General features: G+C 50.8%; 1 protein-coding gene across 1 annotated transcript; it reads right to left on the bottom strand.

The window, feature by feature from the left end:
• Window positions 1–1,193: 1,193 nt before the first annotated feature.
• On the bottom strand, window positions 1,194–21,043 carry LOC119234558 (anthrax toxin receptor-like). Its single transcript, XM_054690526.1, has 17 exons — window positions 20,679–21,043; window positions 18,648–18,719; window positions 17,558–17,629; window positions 15,188–15,269; window positions 15,067–15,100; window positions 13,990–14,069; window positions 13,846–13,914; window positions 13,452–13,532; window positions 13,300–13,360; window positions 11,175–11,273; window positions 7,633–7,702; window positions 6,997–7,087; window positions 5,625–5,789; window positions 4,655–4,669; window positions 3,495–3,566; window positions 2,160–2,237; window positions 1,194–1,473 (listed from the first exon to the last, which is right to left on the bottom strand). The coding sequence occupies exons 1-17, from the start codon at window positions 21,041–21,043 to the stop codon at window positions 1,468–1,470; spliced, it is 1,512 nt and encodes a 503-aa protein (XP_054546501.1). The 3' UTR covers window positions 1,194–1,467.
• Window positions 21,044–25,027: the final 3,984 nt, after the last annotated feature.

Genomic DNA, 25,027 nt, shown 5'->3' on the forward strand with positions numbered 1-25,027 from the left:
CTCTCCCTTCCCCACATAATTCCAGCACCTTCTATGTGGCCTCCATTTTAAGTTGGCTATTTCTCTGAAGTCCCTTGTGCCTGGCATTTTAAATAGCTGGGGAGATGTGCTGGCAGCAAGGGAATAGCCCAGGAGGGGCAGATGCTTTCTCTCCCTCTCCTGTGCTGGCTGTGGGTGAGGCCACTAGTAAACTGTCCAAGGGGTAAGGAAGGGGCCCACAAGGAGAGGCAACTCCAGGTATAAATGCTTTCAAGGTTAGAAGACATGTGACTTAGGGTATCCCTTAGCTCTGTCCCCTCAATGTATATTCCCACATACATTTCCACAAATCATGTCAGCAAATTATTTTTTTCAAACATGGAGAAAATTACTCGTCATTCACCATCCATTTCAATTAATACAGATTAAAAACACAAACCTGACATATTTCTACCTTTAGCTGAGAGAAATTCAACTGAAACATATATATATATATGTATATATATATATATATGTATATATATATATAATATTTAAGGATATTGGGTGAGGGCAGACAGTAGTTCAGATCACTATCAGTGTGCGTCAGGGACAGCTGGCTGTGGTTCACCTGGGGGACCCTCCCTCCAGTGCTCATGGGTTCCTTGGGTTTTGTGGCTTGCGCATGGGGCTGTCCCCAGACAGTGCTGGGCAGAGCGCCAGGACACTGCTAAAACACTGTTGGGATACATGGTGGCAAATAGGGGAGATTCACCTTCTCTTAGGAAGTGGAGAGAATCCTCTAAAATCCTTCTGGGCTTAGGGGCAGTTTGGGGTATTTGGAAAGACCAGTTGCACTTTTGTTGGTGAACTTGAGAGGCTCTTGTCTCTTTCTGTGACGTATCCAGAAAGTGGTAATCAGAAAATGAAAAGAAAAAAGGGAGTGAGGGAGGTGAGACAGTCAGGTACTTTTCTCTGCATTAAACACAAGGAGACAGGGTTGTATTATCTGTCCCCGATGTGGTCTAGCCCTTGGTGACCAATGAAGACAGGGCTGTGGGGAGGGGACTCATCCATGTGCACAGCCACGGGACACTGGGTGCTCTGTGCAGGCAGGGGCAGTGTGGCCACGTCCAGGACAGCGGAGCAGGGCTCGCCCGGGAACCCCTTCTCCTGCTGATGGAAACACATCCAACTGCTTTGACTGTAAACCAAGGCTCCATACACGTGTCCGATTCAGCACATAAAGGGCTCTTTTTAATTTTGGGTTTTGGTGTTTTAGAGGCTGGGCTATGGGGGTGGGAGGGACAAAGGGACTCCACCGAATGTTCCCACAGGGCAGGGATCATTGGAGCATCTAGGAGGGCAACGGGAACAGACGAGTGGTGGGGGCTGGGTTGAGGTGCGTTGGCACTGACAGCAGCAGCTGTTGAGGAGGTTGGGTTGTGCGCAAGAGTGGGTAGCCGGGCATCTTCTCACATCAGGACTGAGTGGGCTGAAGATCAGGCACTACCGCTGTGGGGAGAGAAGAGAGAGGTCAGTGAGAAGCCACTGGAATTGGGAACAGAAACTTGTGGTTTCCTTGGCTCAAGGGGGTAAGAAAACAGGTTGGACCTTTGAGAACCCCCTTTTTTCCCCTGGGTGCTCCTCCTTCCTGGACTCCCCCTTGGAGACTCTGTTCAGGGCTTGGTGTTTAGTCCACTGTTTCCAGCCACCCAGGGCTCGGACACTGAACTCCTTTTGCTCGGATGTTGACTGTATCTGCTTCCCCTGCCTGGGAGCCTGGAGAACAAGGACAAGTTCTGACTAAATGAAGGTGCCAGAGTTCCCCAGGCTTCCAGGTGTGTGCTGAGGGGTGTGTCTCCATCACAGCCAGGAGGGGCTCCGCATGGGGGGCAGCAGCTGACCCATGGCCCTGGTGCTGGGTGGGGATGGAGGCACGAAGCCTCCCCAACTGACTCTGGGCTTTTTATTTAAATTTAGAAGTGCTGGGTAATGTTCTAGATTTGTCTCCTGCCATCCTTGAGTTGAAAATGAAGGAAAATACCTGGTCCCCTGTCTAGAATCAGCTGGGAGGCTCCTGGGCACCAATTTGACATTCTTTGTGACAGATGTCTGGACCCCATAGTTCCAGAGGGTAGTTGTCAAGGGAAAAAAACAAAAGTTCTTGTCCTTGGGGAGCATCCCCGTGCCCTGCTTACCTTGCACCTGGGCTGATACCACATCTCTGGGTGGTGGTTCCAGATACGAAAAAAGTTGCACAAATTATCCATTTTTCTCTGAAAAGCAGAAGGGCCTGTGAGGAAGCTCTGAGCTGGCTGCTGCCTCCAGTGGACAGTGTAACCTCTGGTTCCCAAAGTCACCTGAGCTCTGTCCCCTCAAGCTCCCTGGGACAGCACTGTGGCCTCTACTTGGAGCAAGAGGCCTGGAAGCCTTTGTGTTTTGGGGAGTGAGAGCGTGAGTCAGGGATTCTTCAGTCATCTGGAACAAATTAGTATTTTCTGAGGACAAGGCAGGAGCTACTAGCAGAGTTAAAGTACAAGGCTGGAGGAGATAAACGGTGTCTTGGAGAGGAACATGAGGTGCCTGTGGGGTACCGGGGAAGGAACTAGAAGGAAGGGAGGAGGAGGCCTGACTCATGAGGCCGACCAGGGAAGGCAGGGAAGAGGCTCCATGCCCTGAGAGTGTGCAGGGTCCTGCTGACAGAGAGTGGAGAGAAGAGGAGGCTCAGGACAGACAGAGTGACCTGGATCCCTGGCGGGGGAACCTAAGGGAGCTCTGGACCCTGCGCTCCAGCTCCATCCTGGTGTTCTCAGAGGGGGAGCCATATCCTGTGAACAGGAAGGATCCCTTGGTCAGGGCTTCCTCCTCTCTGGAAGGTGTGTTGGGCACCGCTGTGTCGCACAGAGAGGAAGGCAGGGCTGGCTCTCCTGGTGCCATAGAAGCTCCTGGAGGAAGCCATGGCTCCAAGCAGGATGGAGCAGGACCAGGAGGAGGGGCAAAGCCAGGCAGAAATTGTGGGCTCTTTCTTCCTCCACCCCAGCCATTTGGACTCTATTCTGTGCTGGGCCCCAGTGTGGGATGTGTCTCAGCAGGGCGGGCCCAGCTCTTCCTGGGGAAGAACATTCCCTTCAGGTCCTTCCTCCATGGGACCCTCGTCACCCCGGCTGAGGACAGGAGGACAAGGCAGGAGCTCCTTCCCTCCCTCTGCTGAGCCGGCTTCTGGGGCAGCAGGTGCACCAGCATTTCCACTTATGGGGGAAAGAACTTGACTAAGAAATTTCTTCCTCTTTTATTTTCTGACCTTCATGAACCTTGTGATTTTGTTTCAACTCACACCTCTGTCCGGGGAACCCAATACATTGTTGGGGCTGATGAGAACCTCTGTGTAGTCACCAGTTCCATAAACATGAGTTCAGTGAGGGGAGAGCCTGGTACTGGAGCCAAGTGAGCAAAGCTCAGTTCCCTGAACACGCATCTCCATCCAAGCCACGCCTTCTGGGACACACAACTCCCTCCCCAAGGGCCCATCTCACCTCTAGGTGTCTCATGTTGCTATATCCACCAGCAGGGACCACCATTGTGGGGCATGTTGGTTCACACGGGTCCTAGGAAGAGAAAGCTCTTGTCTGGCCGTTCAGAGGTGCAGACACAGGAGGTGTTGCCCCAGGACCTGTCGATTTCTGGCCCCTCAGCTAAGGCTTGTTGGGAGGATTCAAGGACACCTGAGTAAGAGCACCGTGTACTGTAAGGGAGCACCTCCGTGGGAAGCACAAGCAACCTCTACATAGTTTGCAAGATTGATCCTTCCCCAAAAGGGCAGTAAATTCTCTCCTGCCCCCTGTGTAACTTGGGACTGCCCTTTGGAAAAGCCTGGTCTTGGGGCAGTGCAATGTAATGGTGGACATCGGAGAGGAGCATCAGCAGAGGCGGACTGGCCTGGTGTTGGCAGATGCAAACTCCCTGACCACACTGCAGCAGCACTGAGACCAGCCTCTGAGTGGGGCCTGTTTCCTAGGTCTCCCCATTATAGGTCACAGTGGCCCTGCTGTGCAAATTCTATGGGTCCTGTTTTGGCCTCCACACCCGGGTGAGCCACAGGGAGCCAGCTGACTCTTGGGTCCTGGTGTGCCGGGACTGGCCTCCCTCACATCTCATCCCAGGACAGGCTCTCTTCACCCTCCTCAGCCCTGAAGTCTCCAAAGGACAAACCCAGTCAGTCCACAACCTGCCAGGAGACAGGGCAAACCCAAGGAAATGAAACCGAACAGGATCAGAGTGCGGGAGGGTGACCAGGACTGGAACCCTGATGTTCCTTTTCCAAATGCTCACTTAAGCCAGGGAAGGACCAGCCAATGAGCGATCTTTGGGAACTGACAAAAACAAAAACAAGGCCTGTTCACGTCACTGTGGGTCATGGCTCTTGCTGAAACAGGCCACTGCTGTTTGGTAATGTGATGAAGGTTCTGGATCACACTGCTGGGAGCACAGAGAAGGTGTTTTCTGCATGTCATTTTGTGAGTCCTAGGTGCTCCCAGGCGTACCCCCCCCCCCGCCCCTCTGTCACCCTGCTTTCTGCCAGCTCTCTCTGTCCAGGTAGATGGAGATGGTGGCGTGGGGAGTGGAAATATCCCACAGCTCAGGAGGCCTCTTTGTGAAGGTCTGTGTGGGCATCAGGAATAAAAATAAAACTCACCACTGGCTCCTTGTTCTAGAAAGTGAAAGAGACAAAGACAGGGTGAAAGGTTTTTGCAGGGCTCTGTCTGTTTACACAGGCAGGAGGGGACTTTGCTCAGCAGAAGTGAGTGAGAACATGGCTTTGGGTGTCACTGTGGGCGCCCACCCCAGTGGGTCAGTGGCCAGCAGGCTGCATGTCCCTGAGACCTGACTCCTCAGTTATCTGAGGGGACGTGGTATCTTCCAGGCACCACTTGCTCCTGGCTGCTGCTGTGTTTTCCCCTCTGCTCCTCCCTCCCTCTCCATCCAGCAGTGTCCTTGATGCTGCCACCATGCCCTGCTGCCCACCACCCTCCCGGGCCTGGCTGTCCTCTGTATTGCTCTACTTTGTCAGGGCATGTGGTCCCTAGAAGGTGGCGTTCTGTGGTCCACCTCATGCCCGCCCTGTTACCAACACCTGCCCAGACCCCAGACTGCAGCTACTGTGGACAGGCTGGCAGCTGCTTCCTTTCTGTCCCTGTAGGCCCAGTATGGGCAGCAGCCCCTGGCACTCAGAAAAAATTTGGAGGGAGGTGGAAGCAGCACTGGGGATGTGCAGACACCACACTGGTTTCTAAAGCTCAGCTGCACAGAGGTTGCGAATCCTGCTCGTTCTGTGCCCCCTGTATGGTCCCTGCTTCTTCCCTCAACAGCAGCTTTCTCCTCCCAACCTCTTGTCCACCTGAGTGCTCAGAGTCTAGAGGCAGCCCTGACTGGAATTCTGGGCCCTTCTCCCCGGGGACCACAGTGAAGGACCACAGTCTGTGCAAACACAAGGCAGGAGGCCTCTGCCAGGTTGTCTGTCCGGGAATGGAGGGCAGATTCTATGTCTCTCTTTGCTCCTGTGGAGACTGTGCACTGAGGGGAGCAGCAGAGACTCAGGACAGCACGTGACGGGTCTCTAGAGGAGTTGTCTGGGCTCAGGGAGGGGTGCAGGCAGAGGTACTCACCTTTCTAAAACAAAATATCCACAGCAACACGATCACCACTGGTACTGAAATTATTCCTAGGACCATTGCCAGTTGATAAGCGTTGATATCAGGAAACGGCATGTTTCTTTTTTTGGGAACTGCTGGCACATGTGTCACATCTGGATTGTCCGTTGGCTGCACAGTCTGCAGAGAGCACACAGACCAGGAGTGTAGCCTGGGGCCTCCAGACCCCCACTAGTGAGGATATACTCTAGGCTCCCCATCAGCCCACTCCATTCTCTGCAGATTGCCACCTGGGCAGAACATAAGTACTGGGCCCGACTATGCCCAGAGAGACTGTGGAGGTGGGGCACACCTGCCTCACTAGCCATGCTCAGAGGCTCAGCTCAGGGCCCTGTCAAGGAAACCAGAATACTTGAGGAGTGGCCAGCCCAGCCCCCACCCCAAGCCCTGGCTGAAAGTGCAGGGACACAGAGTTGGACAGATACACAGATGGGTGTCTGCAGGGATGGGCCCCCTGAGAGGTGGGGATGCAAGAACAGAGCAGGAGACCCAGCCTCATTGCACACAATGGCCTCCAACTCTGTAGGCTCTGTAGCTGTGGGCTGAGCTCCTCAATCTCTCTCACCTCCGTGCCTACATGTGAGCAGATGAGAGGGTCGTGAGTTGTGGAGCGTGATCAAAGTACTGGCACATGCCCAGTCCGTGTGGGGCTGAAGGAGGGGCTGTCTTCGTCATCATTTGAACCAAGGGTAAATGGTTCTCAGGTGGGACCCCTGAGTGCAGTCTATGCTCAGAGCAGCAGGCGAGGGGGCAGGAGAGAGGGCTGGTGCCCAGGGACCAGGGTGACAGAGATAAAGGCAAGCTCAGGACTGCTGAATGGTCGTGCTGTGCCCAGCCTGGAGGCTCTCCTGAGAGCTTGTCTAATGTGCCCATGATAGATGAGCTGTGCCTTGGTGGGACTCCTGATGGGCTGATATGAGTCCTCTGGCTGGTCTGAGCTGATGTGCAGACACAGAGCAGATGGACACAGGAGATGTGGCACCGTGTGGGCCCTCACATGCATGAGCAAGACTTAGGACTGTGGCAATGGGGCATCGTGTTCCTGCTGCCAAGTACCACTTCTCCAGCTTAATGTTCTCCATTGCCCACATCTTGCTGCCCTGTATTAGGTTGCCCGGATGATGTGGAGCCTGGTAAGGGGCCTGTAACCTTCCTTCCCAGGTGCCCCATGCTGAGCTAGTCCTGGTTGAGAGAAGCTGCCCAGTCCTGTTGGCATGTGCCACTTGCTGGGCCTGTCCTGGGCATTGGTCCTCTCTCTTGCCTCCCTAGCATGACTCTTTCCCGATGGCAGGCTTCTGGGCAGCCCAAAGGGAGACCATGTACCTACCCTGTGATCCTCACAGTCCTTGCTGCTGATCCTGAGCCCGTTGCTGATGAAGCTGGCACCGTTGTTCAGGCTCACTTCAACAGAGATCTCGCTAAACACAGAAAGGACAGATAGTGACCACAGGTCTAGGTTGGCACAGCTCTGGTTTCTGCTCAAACCATAGCCCACAGCTCTCCCTACTGTGATGGCTTTGAACATCAGTCATTTGGGGCTACTGGAGGGCAGATGGCCTAGGGAGGAGAGCTTACCACAAGTCCCATGAGGTCTACCCGGTGATGAGGATGACCAGTGAGGGATTCTGCATGGGGTCAGATGTTTTGTGGTCACGAGCTCAGTGACCAGGAAGGCTGTGTGGTGTCACCATCCTGACTCTTGTGTATTTGCATTGTGCTGGCTCTGCTCTGAAGGCTGCTGGGAGTAGAGGAGCCCTCCTGGGTCCCTCATCTTCCACTTCTGTCCTCAGCAGGGGCTGCAGCTCAGCAGACCCCAGAGCTCATCAGGGGAGCCCCAAGACGGGCAGGTCAGGACGATGCCCTGAAGCCTCCCAGAACACATCACATGTTGCCCAGTAGAGGTGGCCCCACATTCTGCATCTCCTGGGGCAAAAATGCCTGCCTGTCCCAGAGTGGTACTTACCTGGCTGCTTCCTCTATCTTCACTCCCGAACACTTTATGCTGGTGTCGTCTACATCGGTGGCTTTTTTATCTAGAGCAAATGAGATAGGAAGAAAGTCAGTGGACGTGCCCATCCACCCCCGCTCCCGTCTGCCTACCCTTGGCTGGTGCGGCTCTGCGGGGGCATGTCCAACGTCTCCACTCTGCCCTCTCAGCACCAGCCGCCAGCGATCACCTGCATTGAGTGGGATCCAGCTCTCCAGGGCTTATATTTGTGGGTTGGAGGGAAAGGCAGACAATAAAGCACAAAGAAAACAAATACTAGAGAATGAAAATGTGACATTAATGAACAGGGCTGGACACAGAATGGATGAGGCAGGCACTGGGAACAAACTGAGATTTAGGAAAACTGAAATATTTATACATAAAATTTCATCACACTGGTGTTTGCTTCAAAATAATTCATTGTCCTATTTTGATAGTTACTGAAATTAAGTGATGCTGTTTCAAGTCCTTTTTTCAATATTTCTATTTTCCTATATATTGAGCATTTCTATTAGAAAGAAGTTCTCTCTGAGTGGCCTATCCTGGGGGTGACTGTGATGAGGGGAGAGTCAGGGCAAGATCCCAGGGCAGAGTTCTGCCCTGTGGGAACAGCATGTGTGAAGCCCTGAGGCAGCACTACCTGACCTTGTCCCAGAAGGAAGAAGAAGGTGGGCAGGAACTCTTGGTCCTGGAAGAGTCTGGGTTTTATTCTAAGGACAAGGAGTCTGTTGAGGGGTGAGCCATCTCAGCATATGTTTTAGACATTGAAGAAATAGGACCGACCCTGGACTGAATATGGAGATAAAAGCAAAGAGGGATGACATGCAGGTTTTGACCAGATTAATTGGGTGATGGTGGCTCCATTTATTGGAATAGGGGATTTCTGAGGAGGGTATAGTGATTTTCTTTATTTCCTTTTGTTTTCTGTTACATTGTGCAAGCATGGCAGTCACGAGGCTGTAAGTGTTCCTTGTAGTTGTGGGGCCTGCTCACTTCTGAGTCCCTGGTCTTTTACAGCCCTGAATGCTGGCTGAGTGAAGGAGGCCCAGCTGCCTTTGCCCGCTGATTTACCACTCCACGCACCCTGGCCAAGCTCTGCAGGGTTTCCATTCTTCTCCTCTGGGATTCAGAATTGAGGGCCACATGGGTTTGATCACAATGATACCAAAGCACAATCCTTTCCCTGACCTTCTGCTTTACTCATGCTTCTCAAGACCCTAGTTGGAACCACAGCTCTGCAGGCCAGCTGTGCCTCTCAGTAGGATCAAGGCAAGTCATCTCCCAGACCTGCTCCCAGAGGCTGTGAACAGCAGGAGAGGGGGAGGGGCCACACTCAGGGGCAGGCCTGGCCTCCAGGCACAGCTCAGGAAACTTCTTTCTAAGAGTGGAGTGCATTTAAGTGTTTTCCTAACACAAAAATAATAGACTTGTTCTGAATTTTGGTATATTCTTTCATTTTGATAAGACAGGAGGCCAGGTGTCACAGACAGATGCTGCAAAAATAAACAGATCATAATCAAACAAAAAATTCTCCACAGATAGCCCTAATGTCTTCATGTTTTTAAAGCATCTGTTTAACATTAGGAACATCTTTTAGAAACTTGTCTCATAAAGAAATATAGGTGGGACAACCAACAATTTCTTCATTTCCACTTGTTTCTTTTTCTATCAATGCATCAAAGAAAATGAGGCTTTACTGAGCGGCGTTTAAGAGTGTTAAAGGTACTTATCATTAGGCGTGGGATGGCGTCATGTTTTTAGTCTTTTTATTTCCCTGCTTTGTACTGTGTGTCATTGTCATTATAACCTCCAAACTACTAATGTTTTTCTCTCCTCTGTCATAGGTGAGGGCTGTTCTGACCTATGGTACATTCCCACATGAGTAAGCTTCTTGGCAGTTACTAAATTGTGCTTGTGCTGTGAAATTCTGCTCTCTGTTATTCCTTTCCTGGTACTGAGAGTGAAACTAGCCATCATGTGTGCTAGAGGGCAGGGTTTGCCTTTTATCCAAGGGTAGGCAGGGAATAGTCAGGATAAAGAGGAAATAAGGTGCTTTCCTGACTGGTCTCATCAGGTGTCCACAGTCCAGAGCCAGGAGGAGGAGGTGACGGCCCGCACCTGCATACTGAGGGCCCATCGAAGCATGGAGGACTACAGAGGAGTTTTCAACCAATACTAACTGACCAAACTGAATATTTCAGTTGCCACATTAAAAAAACTACAATGTAGGGGCTCCCCTGATGGCGCAGTGGTTGAGCGCTGGGCTGCGAAGCTGCCCACAGCCTCTGCACGACCAGTTCAATCCCCGGCCACCGTTGAGGGTCCCACATGGCGCGCAGACCTCTCCTGCCACCCGCTGCTCCCCTCAGCAGTGTACTTCGGTCCTTCTGCCTGCTCTGCTCCCCGCTCTGGCTCTGCTGAATTCTCTCACCCTTCCGCACTTCTGACTCTACCCAGTGCTTGCATAAATAAATAAATAAATAAATCTTTAAAAAAAAAAAAAAAAAAACTACTATATAAACTATCAAATACTAGACAATGAAGGCAGCTAAGAACAAACAATGAAGCATTGATTTTAAATTTAGTTATTTGTATTTTCTAAAAATTTTCCTGCATGTTTTCCTAGAGGAAAATGTTACCGAAACAACCAATCAGTCCTCATCGGTGCATAAGAAGCCACCCAGCAAACATTCCAGCCCACCTGTTCTGGGCATCTCTGGCAGGAGCAGATGGCATTCTGCAGAGGTGCCCAGGACTGTGGGGTGGGCTCTCCCCTGGGAGGCCCTGGAACTGGTGCAGCTTGGGGACACAGGCTGGCCGTCCCCTCGTAGGAAAGATGTGCATCCACAGACAGTATCATATCACTGCGGGACGGACAGGGCTCACCTGCCCAGCCTACGTGCATCTGGGCAAGGCACAAAGCCCAACAGGGACAGTCAGACAGCCTGGGTTATTGTCCGTCTTTTCCTTTATCAGTTTGTGATGTTGGGCATCTATGTGTCATAGAGCTTAGAAAGTGCAGCTCATATATTCTTTCCATTTTATATTAGATAAAACAGAGCAAGAAGGGAAATTTCACAGGGTCAAGGTCACACAGGTAACATGTGCCTGTGCCAGATCCCAGGAGCTGGACCTCGCGCTTGGCCTTGTTTCTCAATCGAAAGTGAACCTACCCTCCTGGGAAAGCTACCAGTGCACCTGGCATGAACTCAGAGCCCAGGTCTGCTTCCAGTTCCACCTGGTCGACTCGTGAGATTGGGGTCCTTGTCTTTCAGGGAAAGTGAGAGATGAAGACAGTGCAGAGGGAGGCAACTCTGAGGGAAGACCCTCCTCACAGGGTGCAGCCCTTGCCCAGACCCTTTTGTGGCTCCGGCAATTGATGGCAATCGACTCTCATTGCTGCCTTTATCTTCACAGCATCCTCAGCGAATGGGCATCAAGGGTTCTGGTGCATGGTGGCTGTAGGGAGACACGTCTGTGGTAAATTTGTCACTTGTACAAATCAGGGAGGTACTTACCAAAAAATATGGTGTCACTTATTTGAAATCTGCAAAGAACTTCTTTTTTGTTTCTGGCGTTACGGAAACCTCTTCCAAGGATGCTTACATCATAGTTTTCTGCAAGGGCAACATCCAAAGATGTGTGTAAGGAGGGGCTGAGCTCTGTTGTCTGCTGATCTCATCACTATGGCAGTCTACTCCCTAATGGAGCCCCCAAGGGACTCCTGGAGGAGGCAGCTGCTCTGAACCAACATCTAGGTTTCTCCTGATGCTGACCTGGTGTTTCTGAGGGGCCACTCTGAGGAGGCTGGGCGGAGCTCTCGGGCACTCTCATCACAGCTGCTAACTGGCACACATTGCCATACAAGGCTCCCACCTGGCCCCATCCCCATGAACAAACCTGTTGTGGGTTTGCAATCTTTAAATCTTTAAGTCATGCTTCTCCCTAAGGGGCTCAGCAGTGGTGTCCAGCCTCCACCAAACTTCCACCACAAGGAGAGTGGAGCAAGACAGTGCAGGCTGCACCACTCTGTCTCTTGCCTGAACTGAGCAACCTGGCCTGATTGCTTATGAAATCAATTGATGTTTGGGGGTCTGTTTCTCTTCCCTATCTTTTTGAGTGCCTATGGCAGACTGAGGAGCTCAGAAATAAGGTGGGACCCAGGTGAGACAAGCAAGGAGCAGCTGATCCTGTACCAAAGAATCCCCCTTCCCTTAGCTGTGAGGCAGATCCCTGAAGATGATTGTTCTTCCCACTCTTACTGACCCTCTAGGGCCTCCTCACTTCCCTGCCTCGTGATTCATGAAGAGCCCTTCCTTCTGCTGTGTGGGGAGTGATTTGCTGAGGGACATCTTATCCTACCCTTTGGGCCCTGGGGATCTTCCCCCCTGGAATAAATACTGGGGGACACAGAGAGTTGGGTTTGGCTGCTGGGATTTAGAAATGAACTTATGAAGGCCTTCTTGCTGCAGGTCATCATTAGCCTCTCCTGATGCTTCAGTATCGGATCTAGCTAATTCCAGTGCCCTGTGCTTGATTTGCTCAATTAATTCGGTCAGTTAATTGGCGGAACCAACCCTGGTAATGCCAGCACAACCTTGACCTTGGCAGTTTGGATTTCTGTTGGATCAAGCCTTCCTAAGCCATCATAAGTTGCTGGTTGTAAATTCTTTGCTTTGAAGAAAATGAATTTAGGGCTGTGGACAGAAGTTGGCATGTGATTAGTTTGGTAGGACTTCAAGTCTCTTCAAAAACAGGTGACAGGCCATGGGCAGCAGAGCTCAGCTGGAGCAGACTTCTCTCTGACCCAGGTCAGGGTGCTCCAGCCTTCCTGGCAAGGGCACAGAGGCAGAGCCAGCTATCTGGGCCTGGATACAGTGGGTGAGGCTGTTCCTGGGAAGGGGGTGCTTATCTGTGGGGCTCAGCTGTCCACTGCCTGCCTTGCGGCAGCACAACCTGCACTCATAGGCCTTCAGGCCTAAAGGAAGCCCTAGACCTCCTCACCACAAAGCTGCGGACCCTCTGGGAGAGCGGGCATCCTTGTCTTGGTCCAGCTCTCAGAAGAGGCCTTTTGATATCAGCTGGGTGTGTTGGTGTGGAGGGATGTTGGTCAGACTATGTTCCTGTTAAGACACTGGACATTGAACTTTGCCTAGGTCTTTTTCTTTTTCCTCTGAAATAATCATTTTCTCTTCTTTATTTTGCTGATGGGATGAATTACATGGATGTTATATATCAGCCCTGTGTTTCTGGGGTGATCCTAAATTGGCTCTGAAGTATTTTCCTTGTGAGATGCTATTGGATTTCATTGCCAGCATTTTATTTAGGGATTTAACATATAATTTTCCTCATTTTTAAATTAAACTTTTGATTTTGTGATAAAAATAAATTATACTAATTTATTATGGTAATCATTTCACCTTTTATATGTCAAACGATTCTGTGATATAACTTCAAATTACATAAAACTATATGTCGAGCTCATGAAAACTGGGAATAAAGAGCAATTTATTCTTACGTATTTTCAACACGCACATTTAAACTGCACACTTACACTACATTCATTACAGACATCCAAGCACAACTCACATCACACACAAACACACACATGCCTTTGTTTAGAAAAGAGACCCCAGCTCTTACCTCCCACACAGTAATCGGTCGGTTCCACACTTGTAAGCTCAATGCAGGACTTAGCTGCGAGCTGAAACAGACAGTGGATCAGGTCAGGTAAAGTGAAGAGTGGGCATGATAAGAGCCACCTCATGCTACCCCCCATACCACCCCTCTCTCACTGAGTCAACGATGTTCTTGAGATCATAGAATCCAGTGTCCACACCAACCACGTGCTCCTCGCTGTCCGCAATTGCCAGGAGCTACAAGAGGAGCAGAAGGCTTGGACCACAGCAGGGGTTAGGGGCCAGCAGGACCCCATCCCAGTGCTCAGGCTCAGGCTTCATGCCATGTGAGACTCAGCGCCCCACCCTGGCCTCGACAGCAGCCCATCCTTCTGGAATGGAAAGTTCTACCTGTTCCCCAGGTCTGTGGGCTCATACAACACTGTTACTCATTTCTGCAGTGGTCACATGTTGTCCAGATATTTGGGGTGGGTTAGAGAACCATCCTCTGGGTGACCCCGCAAAAGCTTTCCATAACTGTTTTCCGCAGTTGGCTTCTGTTCTGAATTACCTGATTTTTCATGTATTTGTTTACACCCACAGCGTAAACAGTCCCTCCCAGTTGTCGAATCTTCTGAGCCTAAGACAAAGACTGTGTTAAGTGCAAATCAGTAAACACGTGGAGCAAAGGCTGGTAAAGTTGGGCAGAACTCACTTCTTTCTTGGTAGCCTCAAAGGACGCTGGCCAAAGTGTTCCATCGGTCAGGGAGATAACCATTGAGTGAAATTTCTTTTCTGTGGGAGAAACAGGGAGTGGCCTGGTCAGTAAAGCTGCCCAGAGTGACCTGCCACAGGTGTGAAGGTAATGCACTGTCTCCCAGTTCCCTCCTCCTGGAGAGGCTGCCAGACCCCAGCACTCATGTTTTTGAGTGCCTTGAGGGCTGTTGAGCAGTTGCCTGGAGGGAGGAGACACCTTCGCCAACCCACTTTACAGAGGAGGGACTGAGCCTGGCTGAGGACTTTTCTTACTGGATTCTCACTGCTACCAAAAAGCAGAATCTTTTCTCTGAGAGGCCGAGTCCAGCTATTTCACTGGACAAAGGCAAGCCTTTCCCTTGAGCAATGGGGAAGCAGTCAGACCATGATCAAGACCATCCATAGGCTCAGCAGAGGACAGGACACTAGTGCTGGACTCCGTGGGCCCAGTTAGTCAGAAACCAAGGTCAGAGATGCTTGGGTAGTAGCCCCTGGTTCCCGCTGAAAGCCTTTCCCCACCAGTCCTCCCGGCTGCAGCTTTCCTTCCAGGAGCATCCACCCTGCAGACTCAATCCCAGTGGAGACGGTGCTGGGCTGACACAGCTGCCAGGCCTGGGGACACACAGGCCAGGAGGAGTGTCAGCCAGAGGGAAGATGATGAAGGGGAAGGAGGCAGCCCCGCCATGGGAACGTGGCAGAGCGTGGTCGGCAAGGGGAAAATCAAGCTCTTTTCTTCCATAAGCAGAGTCTTGCCTGCCCGAGGTGCCCTGGCCTTTCTCCCTTTTCCACCAAAAACACTGGTGGGCCAGGTGCCTTATACTTACTAAACACCAGGAATGTACACCCACGAGCCCACAAGTCTCAGAATCATCAGGGGGGCTGCCCTTTCCCCTCTGCGCACAGACGAGGAGCCTGGAGGACATATTGGGCAGGAAACTTGCACAAGAGTCAGCTCGCAAGTGGGGGCCACCAGACTGCTGAGCCCCCCGCCTGACTGTCTTGGATCCGACCTGTCTCGAAGTGAGCAGGAGCTTACCTTCAGGGTTTGCTGTGGAGATCTGCTCACTGACCTGCAGAAACAAGAAGGCTTGTTGAGAGGACTCAGATATTCTGAGCACTTGCTAAAGCAGGATAAATTCTTAGAGCTCTGGCTGTACCGCTTTAAATCCTTCCTGCATGTTTGTGTCTCCGGTAGGCACTGTGTTCCGCAGTTGGTTGAGACCCTCTTCTATTTCTTTTCTAAAAAAATAAAATAAAATAGGGGTATTGCAGTAGGAAGAAGGGTGGTGTGTTCTTAAACAACCCCATCCGTGCTGGCACATTCCGCACTGGGCATACTGACCTGGACGAGGAGGCCACAGTCAGGAAGGCTGCCATGGCCCTTCAGCCCGGAGTCTTTGAAATTGATCTCAGTACTCATCGCTATATCAGGTTCACAGCCCCAGGGGGACTTCATGAAGGGTCTGTCTGACCATCTACAGACAGAGTGGGGAGCAGTTGTGTCTGTGCTAGTGTGAACCCAGAACTCACAATGGGACTGCCAGGACAGCCAGCACCTCAGGGCTCCCCTGTGGGGCACATGACCCTCCACTAGGCAAGGATGAGTTTGGTAAGGGTCACCCTGATAATACCCCTGCCCTGTCCCTTCCTCCCTGCCCCAGACCGCTGAGTGTGACTGGGAACCCACAGCCTCTTCCCCTTCAGGATTGGTTCTGAAGGAAGCAGCAAAGCTGCTTTGAGTGCTGAGCTCCTTGACTTCAAGTGCTCCTGACAGGAAGGACCTAAGGCTCAGGAAGGGGCCATAACTGCTGCCCATGCAGGCGGCCACAGTTTTGTCCTCTACAGCTGCTGCTAAAGTAGATAGCAGGTGGGAGTGGGACACAAGTGGGATGGAGCTCGGACAGGCTGATCCAAACTGGAGATCTGAGCTGGCACAGCAAGGCTGAGGAGAGCGGGTCCTCCTAAAGGCTGGTTTCTCATTGCAGACAGAATTACTGCCATGGGGCAAGGTCTGAGAGCCCCAGGTCCAGCCCTGATTGGGCCAGCCCAGGAGGTGAAGGGCCCAGGAACCATGATAAATGGAGGTCAAACCAAGTCCTGTGCTGCCCAGCCCAGTCTCCCCTTCTCTTGACAGATTTTGGACAATTTTATTGTGTCAACTGTACCCACCCCACCTGCATTCCAGGACCCAGCTCAGACAGGCTTTGCTCTGGCCAAGTAGGTTCTCCCTGGACTTTCCCTGCACCCCACTCCCAGCTCTGCTCATGGAAATGAAGCCAGGTTCCTGGGATGCTCAGCCAGCCCCACTTCTCTTACAATGTCACCACCCCAGACACAGGATTTCAGATGATTTACACTACCCTGTGCTCCACTCCCAAAGTACACACCCTTCCTCAGGGCTGAGGTCCCCTCTTACACTCTCAGAGAGGGTCAGGATCCATCCAAGAGCCTCCCACAGCTCTCACGAAGTGTCTGGGCCCTGAGCACCTGTCCTAGTGGAGGTGCTGGTTTCCTCTCCTCAGGGGCAGCTCTTTACTAGAGGCCACACCCAGTCCCTTCTGCCTCTCTCTGTCACCTGTGAGAATCTCTCCTCAGAAACTCGCTTTCTTCCACCTCAGCCCCCTGAAGTTGCTCTCTCCTAAATGAAAGCCTCACAGACAAATCCTGCTCCTCCGCATGAGGAAAGAGTCTGCTCACTCCTTTCTTCTTCTGGGAGCTAAGTCTCGGCTCTCATACACTGCATCTGCACACACCTGCATGCAGGCCTCTGGTCCTGCTCACTGGAAGCCCTGCTTTTCTCCATGGTCCTGGACATTGGGTGATGACACAAGCCCTGGGGCCGCTCTGGTCCTAAATGGCTACAAACTTTGTGGTGCTCTGCCCACAAGAACTGCAGTCCAGTCTTTCTTGTTGATGAGAACCTTAACCTTCCAGCTATTCAGAAGCTCCAGAACTTCCCACCTTCAGGTCTTTGGGCACAGTTCTGGGACCGCCTATGCCCAGCTGGGATGCCTGTGTCATGCCTCCACAAGCATGCAGCCCGCCTTGTGCTCAGGTCCCAATCATGCCATCCCAGGAACCAAGCTCCCCACACTGAAGCCCCCCCAAATTCCTCCTGGTCCTTCTCCATCCCCCTCTTCCCCACTGTCACAGGTCCCCAACGGGGCCGTGTTCATAAAGGACCCTCATGTCTGCTCCATCAGACTCCAGAATCTTCACATATCCCATTCTCAGAAAAGGGAAGGTCACTGAGATGAGGACTTGGGACAGGGGAAGGACAGGGCTGGAGGGGCGGAGATCGTCTAGAAACACAGGGGCTGCCAGTGAGAGTGCAGCTTTATCAAAGGGGCTGGGAGTAGAGGCTGGCGGTCAGGGTGGATATTGAGGGGAAGCCACGCCAGCCCAGGCTGAAGCCTGTGGGCTCCTGACTGAAACTCAGGACTCCTCTGCAGAGTTTTCCCTGTGGCCTCCGTCTCCCCCCTCCCAGCACCACTATGTCTGCCTTGAGGGGGTGAAGCTGAACTTACTTGTCCGAGGTGAGCTTTAGGACGGTGTGGGCCTGTGTGGAGAAGGTGACGATCGAGACGCGCATGTTCGTGCTGGGGAGGAAGCACGTGTTTGTGAGAGTCTTAAGCACAGGCTTTAGATGACCCCACGAGCAGCCGGGGAGGTGACGCCTGTCTGTGCTCATTTTGCTCTACCCTGGGAGCACTTGCTGAGTTCCAGAAGTTACCATAAATTTAGTGAAGGATCTGAGGCCAGTAAATATGTGGCTCTCCAGGGAGACTGTCAGGGTGGTGTCCTGTACCATCCCCAGATCCCAACCTCTACCCTTCTCTCTCTCTCTCTCTCTCTCTCTCTCTCTCTCTCTCTCTCTCTCTCTCTCTCTCACACACACACACACACGTGCATGGTTCATGCCTCACATACTCGGTGTATGTCCCCATGCCTGCCCTGTTGTAGCCTCTCTTCTACTGTAACGTTTTTGGAAACTCAGGGCCCTTCCCTCCTGGTCTATGTTTCCTTTCTCCTCCCATCTAAGAGAAATTATTGTCCCCTTTGCCACTCATTCACATTCCTCTGTCCCTCTCCCTGCCCATGGCCTCTGGGTCACAGGCCCCCTTTGTTAGAGGATTGCTACCAGGTCCTTGCTAAACTCCCTGTGCTCCTGGCTCTTATTTCCACTCATCTCACCCACAATTATCAGATTTCCTCGGCACAATCATCACACACCCCTGCCCTTTATAACTTCCTTTAACTCTCTGCAATCCAGGCCCCTTGGCCTGGCTCTATGAGCCCTTTTGACATTGACCCCAAGCTGCCCTGTCCCAGTCCAACTGCACCCCTTTGTGAGTTAACCCTCTTCTCCCCTAGTCAGATGACTGACTCCACAGGAAGTCTCCTTGATGATTCTCTTTACGCTGACTTTCCTCATTCTTAACAATCTCTAGGACCTTTGGAGCCGAAGGAACCAGAGTGAACTGCGTTTTTGACTGGTTCAGAACTCCACCTGGGGCTTCATGCTGCTGATCCAAGAGACACCCATGCCCACTGAGTCTAAGCAGACAAGCACTCTGCCTGGCATGGCAAAACCCCCGCCACATGGAGAAGCCATACTTTTTAAACTTTTTGAGGAAATCCTCTATGAATCCATAGGTGAAAATCCAGTTGTTGTCTACACTTCCTGACCTGAAAATGAAAAAGCAATGAATAGTGTATATTTTTGAGTTGGCAGAGTTTCTCTTTGAAACCATCCAACAAGCTACTCCTACGCCACAAAGCTGCCGCACACTATCAGCAACCCCAGTGGGTCTTCCTGGTGCGGACTTCCATCAGTGTAATGGGAGGGACGGCACCTTGAATGAATGAAAAGTGTAGGGAAGAGCTGTATAGGGGAACATAGTCACTGGAAACTTACAATCTCTTCTCTCACAGGAGAAAAGTGGCTATTGTGTGACATCAAGCAGTAAGAAACAAGTCAGTACAAGCCTGTTATTAGAAACAAAGTCATAATACTGGACAAAAAATCTGGAAGATTTGCAGTGCTGTCTCTGAAGAGTGGGCCAGAAGAGGAGAAGGTAGTAAAGAAGTCTCAAGTTTATTGCTGGGAACATTGTAACATTGTTTGATTTTAAATTTGTGTTCATGCTTTTACTTGATAATTGTTAAAACTATAAACAAATACTAGTAGCATGGTGGGATGTTAACAAAAAGGCAGATTTCAAAGCTCCAAATCCTGGTTTCCCCAAAGAAACATTAAACAAACAACCCAGGCTAGAAACGGAAGCAGAATGTACATGATGAAAGCCAATCTGCAAAGGAAGGCAGAACAGAAGGAAAAAAAAAAAGCTAGAATGTAAATATATCACATTTAGGAAATAATAAGTTGTCAGCACCAAGTTCTTACATATCAATAATCGCTCCAAATTTAAAAATATTGAATTCATCAAGCAAAAATAGCAGTGTGAGTAGGTGGACAAAAATAAGGCCCAGTTGTGTATATATTGCCTACAGATACACATTTCACTTAAAGACAATCAGATACAATGTGAAGGGATGAAAGAAAGTAATGCATGCAGAGGAAATAAAAAATATTAGCAAGTCATTATAGACAAGGTGGATGTTAAGTCACAAATGCTCACAAGAGTCAAAGTTATTACATAGTGACAGTGAGGTCATCACATCCCAAAGATACAAAATGTGCCCCCAGCATCTATGCACATAGATATAACAGGTCCGAAGGGAGGAAAAAAAAAAAAGTATTTGTAGAACGCTTCAATACCTGCTTTTTCAACAGTGGATAAGTCATCCTGAGAGCCTCTGGGCTACTGCCTTCAGCCTGGGACCCGCACCCCTCCCAGGAGATGGCAGATACCTTCCCTGCTCTCCCCCAGGCCTGTCTGAGGATGGCACAGCGCAGGGAAAGGGCTTTGGAAATGATCGGGTGCTTCCGTGAGATCCTCGATGTCACACCACGGCTGCTGCTGAAGAGGTGAAGTTGAATCTCAGCCCAACAGCGGAGCTGGAAATGACTAAGCCATGTCTCCAAGCCAATGCCCTGTGCCTCCTTTCCTTCAAGGCCACAGAGACTTGAAACAGAGCCCAGCTTTCTCAGGACCACACCCAGAGATCCAAGCGTTCAGGAAATACATAGACTGTGGATGAAAGTTGCCAAAAACTTAGATAGCAAAGCAGAGGACTTTCTCAGCAGTGACACTCTGAGAAGGCCCAGAGACAACTCTGCAGTCTTTCTGGAGTCCAGTGAAAATGGATTCATTTGGGTGAGAAACAAAGCGTGAATTTATAACCAAAAAACGGAGGACATTATTAGCAAGTGCTGAGAAAGGCGCTCCAGTAATCACCTGCATTCCAGGGGCTATTGGGCCTGCAGGTCACAGATGCAGGCCATTTGGCAGTGGTGGGCATGGGCTTTATTCTTTCCCAAATGAAAAGCCTCAAGGAAGGAAGGCTGGGCATCCTTCTGCCTCAGGAGCAAGGAGGCCACCAAGGTCTGTATTTGCACCTGAGCAGGACTCGACACTTACTCTGCCCTCACACAAACCGGGTTCCCTTGGCCACGTCTGCCTCTATCGTATCCTGAGACAGCGGCCCCCCCAAGTCTCTGGCCAAAGTAGGAGATCCACTCACTTGTCTATTATCAAATAAAGGTCAAGGTTGCTCTGGCAGGATTTCTTTTCATCTGCCAGCCTCTCCTTGGACCCATTTTCCTGGGTGTGCTCCCCGTCCAGGTTGATAATGTTGTGGCGGTTTCTCTGGAGGTTCTGGATGTCTCCCGAGGCCAGGACTCTGTGCTGGTATGCCCCACTGTTTGCCAGCAGAGGAGGCAGTACCAGCAGAAGGAAAAATGCAAGCCCAGGCATCCCGGGCCAACTGCTTCCCATTTTCTGGGCAGCCCTGAGGCTGCAAGGGACACTAATCTCTGCTCTGGGGACAGAGTAGGACTGATTCTGGGTGGAGGCCCCACTGCCTGCCAGGGTGTCTCCCTGACCCATAGAGACATAATGCCCTGTGTTGTGATGGACAGGGAGGTTGGCATGGCAACCCTGTGGTCTGTAGCTTGGCTCACTGATTTGCCTACTGATATTCCCAGAGGGGAGTCATGGCATCTCTGAAGGGGCTTTGAGAGGAACCTCCATTTGTCCCTGAGCCCTCGCTGATGGCCATTATAATCCTCCAGGAAGCTGAGTCTTTGCAAACTGCCAGAGCAGCTGGGGTGGCTCAGACAAGGACATCGCTGTGGGGGAGGGGGTCACGGCTGGGAGACCAGAGTGCTGTAATGGCCAAGTGAGTGAACACTGACATCTTCTAGGAGATGGGAGGATCTAGAAGTTGAAGAAAGTGGTGCAATTTTGTTTGTGAAGGAGGGCTTCCACTTACCCACTGACGTGAATCAACCACCCCAAATTTACTAAGTCAAAGAAGAAGCACTTTATCATGCTCATAGTTTGCATGGACCAGAAATTGAGAGAGAACTGTACTGCTGTGTTTGCTCCATGGAAATCATCGGAACCCCCTGAACTTTTAAAAACTTTTAAATATAGAGCATCCCATCTCTATGTGTGAACCTTCATAATATTTGATTACAGTCCTATGGATATGGGGACCCATTGGAGGGATGTGACTCTACAATCCAGACTCCCCTATCAGTAACAAGGCAGTGTCGCCAGTAGTTAGGTGTTCAATGAAATTTCCTGAAATTTCCCCAAGAGAAATTGGTCTCTTTTGTCAAGTACTTTTTCTGAATGCCTTATCATTTTGCTGCCATTGTTAATGATGTTTTAAAAGTAAGTTTTTAAAGTTTATTAATAGCACAAAGAAATTATTTATTTTTATGTATTTAACCAATTTGCTAAAATCTCTTGATCTAAAACATTTTCTGTAAAATTGTTTGGGGGAAGGTGAGAATTGGGGAGTAAAGGAGGGAGGTGGACAGAATGGACTATGGTGGAGGACTCTGGGTGCCTTGGTGGCGGGTGTGGTGTGATCACATATTTCTGAAGAGGTTCAACCTACACTCCTAAATCATATGCAGTGTGGTAAACCAATGTCACCCCAAAAAAGCAAAAAAAAAGCAAAAAAGAAAAAGAAAATTTTGATAATTAAAGATTCTGTAATTGTGTGATTCTGTCCTTCTCAACACTGACATGCAGACCCTCTCTATCCCTATCTTCAGGGCTGCCCCTGGGCTGGGAGTGTCTGAGCAGCCCAGATCCTAGCACTCCTGGGGAGCACCTTTTCCTCAGGCCTCTCACCCTGGATCCTTTGTCACCCTGGCTCTAGGGCCAGGAGGACAAGGCAGTGGGCTCCTGCCCTCCCTGTGCTGCGCCGCCTTCTGCAGGGCAGCAGGGCAATTGTAGCTCCAATTAGTTGTGGACAGAACTTAACTCAGCAATTGCTTCCTTCCATTTTGTTTGCTCTTGGCAATCTGTTTGTGATTTAGTTTGTTTTTGCTCACCTATCTGCTGCCCACTGAACACACTGGAATTATGCCACCTCTGTGAGAACCAGAGGCTGGTGACTGTGAGCCAGCCAGCGATGTCTCTGAACCTGGCCTGTCCCTGAGGGTGGCCTTCGTTTAGGACCAAGGCTGTGGCGGAGAGAGTATGCACATACTTTGTGGCCTCCTTTGAGCACTAAGGTCAGGATGGTCTCCATTACCCCCTGAGTCAGTTTTTTAATGTTTGTTTAAGTCCTCTCCACCCTGCCCCTGGCACCCAGATGTATGACTCTGTTCTTCTGCTGTGCGGGATTGAGGTGGGAGGGCGTCACAATCCCTCCCTACGGGAGATAACACCTCCATCATTGAAATGCTGTCTTCTTGGCAACAAGAGGCATTCACCAGGGTGAGTCTTCCTTGGCTCCTAGGAAGAGAGCGCTCTGTCTGCTTCCTTGTCTACCATTCCAGGGTGCAGACACATGATGTGTTGCCCCGCACCTGTCAGTTTTGCCCCCTCAGCTAAGGCTTGTTGGGAGGATTCATGGACAACTGAGTAAGCAGCACCCTGTAGTGTTTGGGAGGGGCCCCCATGGGAAACACAAGCGACCTCTACCATAGTTTGCAAAGATGATCCTTCCCCAAAAGGCTGCCCTTTGGAGAAGCCTGGTCTTGGGGCAGTGCAATGTAAAGGTGGACATCGGGGAGAAGCATCAGCAGAGGTGGATTGGCCCGGTGTTGGAAGATGCAGCCTCCCTCACCACACTGCATCGGCACCGAGGACAGCCTCTGAGTGGGGTCTGTTTCCTAGGTCTCCCCGTTATAGATCACAGTGGCCCTGCTGTGCAAATTCTATGGGTCCTGTTTGGGCCTCCACACCGAGGTAAGCCATAGGCAGCCAGCTGATCCTTGGGTCCTGGTGTGCTGGGGCTGACCTCCCTCACATCTCATGCCAGGACAGACTCTCTTCACCCTCCTCAGCCCTGAAGTCCCCTAAAGACAAACCCAGTCAGTCCACAACCTGCCAGGAAACAGGGCAAACCGAAGGAAATGAAAGCCAACAGGATCAGAGTGCGGGAGGGTGACCAGGACTGGAACCCTGAGGTTCCTTTTCCAAATGCTCACTTAACCCAGGGAAGGACCGGCCAATGATCAATCTTTAGGAACTGACAAAAACAAAAATAAAGCCCTGTTCATGTCACTGTGGGTCATGCAGTTGTTGAAACAGGCTCCTGCTATTTGATAATGTGATGGAGGTTCTGGATCAGACTGTTGGGAGCCTGGAGAGGGTGTTGTCGGAGACATGTGTGAGTCCAAGACCCTCCCAGATAGATCAATCCCTGCCCCTCTGTCTCCCTGCTTTCTGAGGATTTTAAAATGAGTGTGCAATTTCATGCATGTGTGGGTCATGTGTGTGTATATCTTTGTGAATGCTCAAGATTTTTGTCCATTTTTAACAGAATTTACTATTGAGTTGTAGAAAATCTTTTCCAGTCGTGTTCAGACTCACTTGACAAAATCTTGTGTGAGTTTTAGGTGTAGGTCTGCTGATTTGATGTACTTAAGTAATGCAAAATGCTTATCACCATGGGGCTAGCTAACCTCCATCCCAACACATAATTACCTATTTTTTTTTTTTTGTGGTGAGACAATTTAAGATTTATTCTTTCAGCGATTTTCCTGTTCATAACAGTAGCATTAACTATAATCACCTAAGCTGACATTTAGCCTTTCAACCACAAAAGGGCACTCTGAGAGCAGGTTTTATACCAGCTGGTGCAGGCTGCTGCAGGGATGTGATGCTATAGACCTGCAGCCTGTACAAATGTGGTATCATCTCTCTGGCTGCAGATGGAGGCTTTGCAGGTCACATGTGGTCACCTGGAGGGGTGAGGAGGCTGGAACAGTGGCAGCCACCAAGATGCAAAAGAATTCACCCCAGATGGTCTATTTCCTTAGGATACAAACCTGGAAATGGGGCCGAGAGAGGTATAAAACAGACGAGGCAGAGGAGGAGGAACTGAAGGTAAAGAAACACCGGGACAGGCATCCCTAGGTCAACAGACCCTGACCAGATTGGTACAGAGAGGCGTGGGATCTTGCCAGAGTCTGGCATCTGTGGTCAGTCAATGTGTCCCGGTTGGGGGGATGATAATCTACATCCCAGGAGAACAGGGAAGAACTTAAGTGACACCTCACTTTCAGTTAGGTTAACTCGTGATTTGTGGTGAGATAGAGGTAGGGGTGGGGAATACATCTGTGAGGAGTGACAGACAGGTGTGTGTGTATGGGGGGCAAGGGGATAGTCATGGTCCACCCAGTGTCAACCTGGTCACCCCAGCAGTGAGGAAGAGGGAGAAACACCAGGGACAGCAGAAACACTGAGTCTGGAGCAGAAGACCTGGACACAAACTGTGGCCTTGGGGAGGAGCTGATTGGACCAGACAGAGTGAGGGAACATGTCCAGTTAGGACTGAGTGTCACGTACCCCAGGGGGTCAGATCTGGGAGACACCGATGGCAGTCCAATTCCAGAGCACACC

The sequence above is a fragment of the Talpa occidentalis genome, unplaced genomic scaffold (assembly GCF_014898055.3).
Source record: "Talpa occidentalis isolate TD23 unplaced genomic scaffold, MPIMG_talOcc4v2.1 talOcc4.8, whole genome shotgun sequence".
Classification (NCBI taxonomy): Eukaryota; Metazoa; Chordata; class Mammalia; order Eulipotyphla; family Talpidae; genus Talpa; species Talpa occidentalis.

Excerpts from the sequence above, each read along its gene's own strand:
- LOC119234558 (XM_054690526.1), bottom strand. The coding sequence starts at position 21,043 with ATGGGTCAGGGAGACACCCTGGCAGGCAGTGGGGCCTCCACCCAGAAT. Across the intron at positions 15,101-15,187 it reads TGCAGGAAGGATTTAAAGCG|GTCAGTGAGCAGATCTCCAC; the intron begins GTACAGCCAGAG and ends TTGTTTCTGCAG. Across the intron at positions 7,703-11,174 it reads AAGTGACACCATATTTTTTG|ATAAAAAAGCCACCGATGTA; the intron begins GTAAGTACCTCC and ends CATTTGCTCTAG.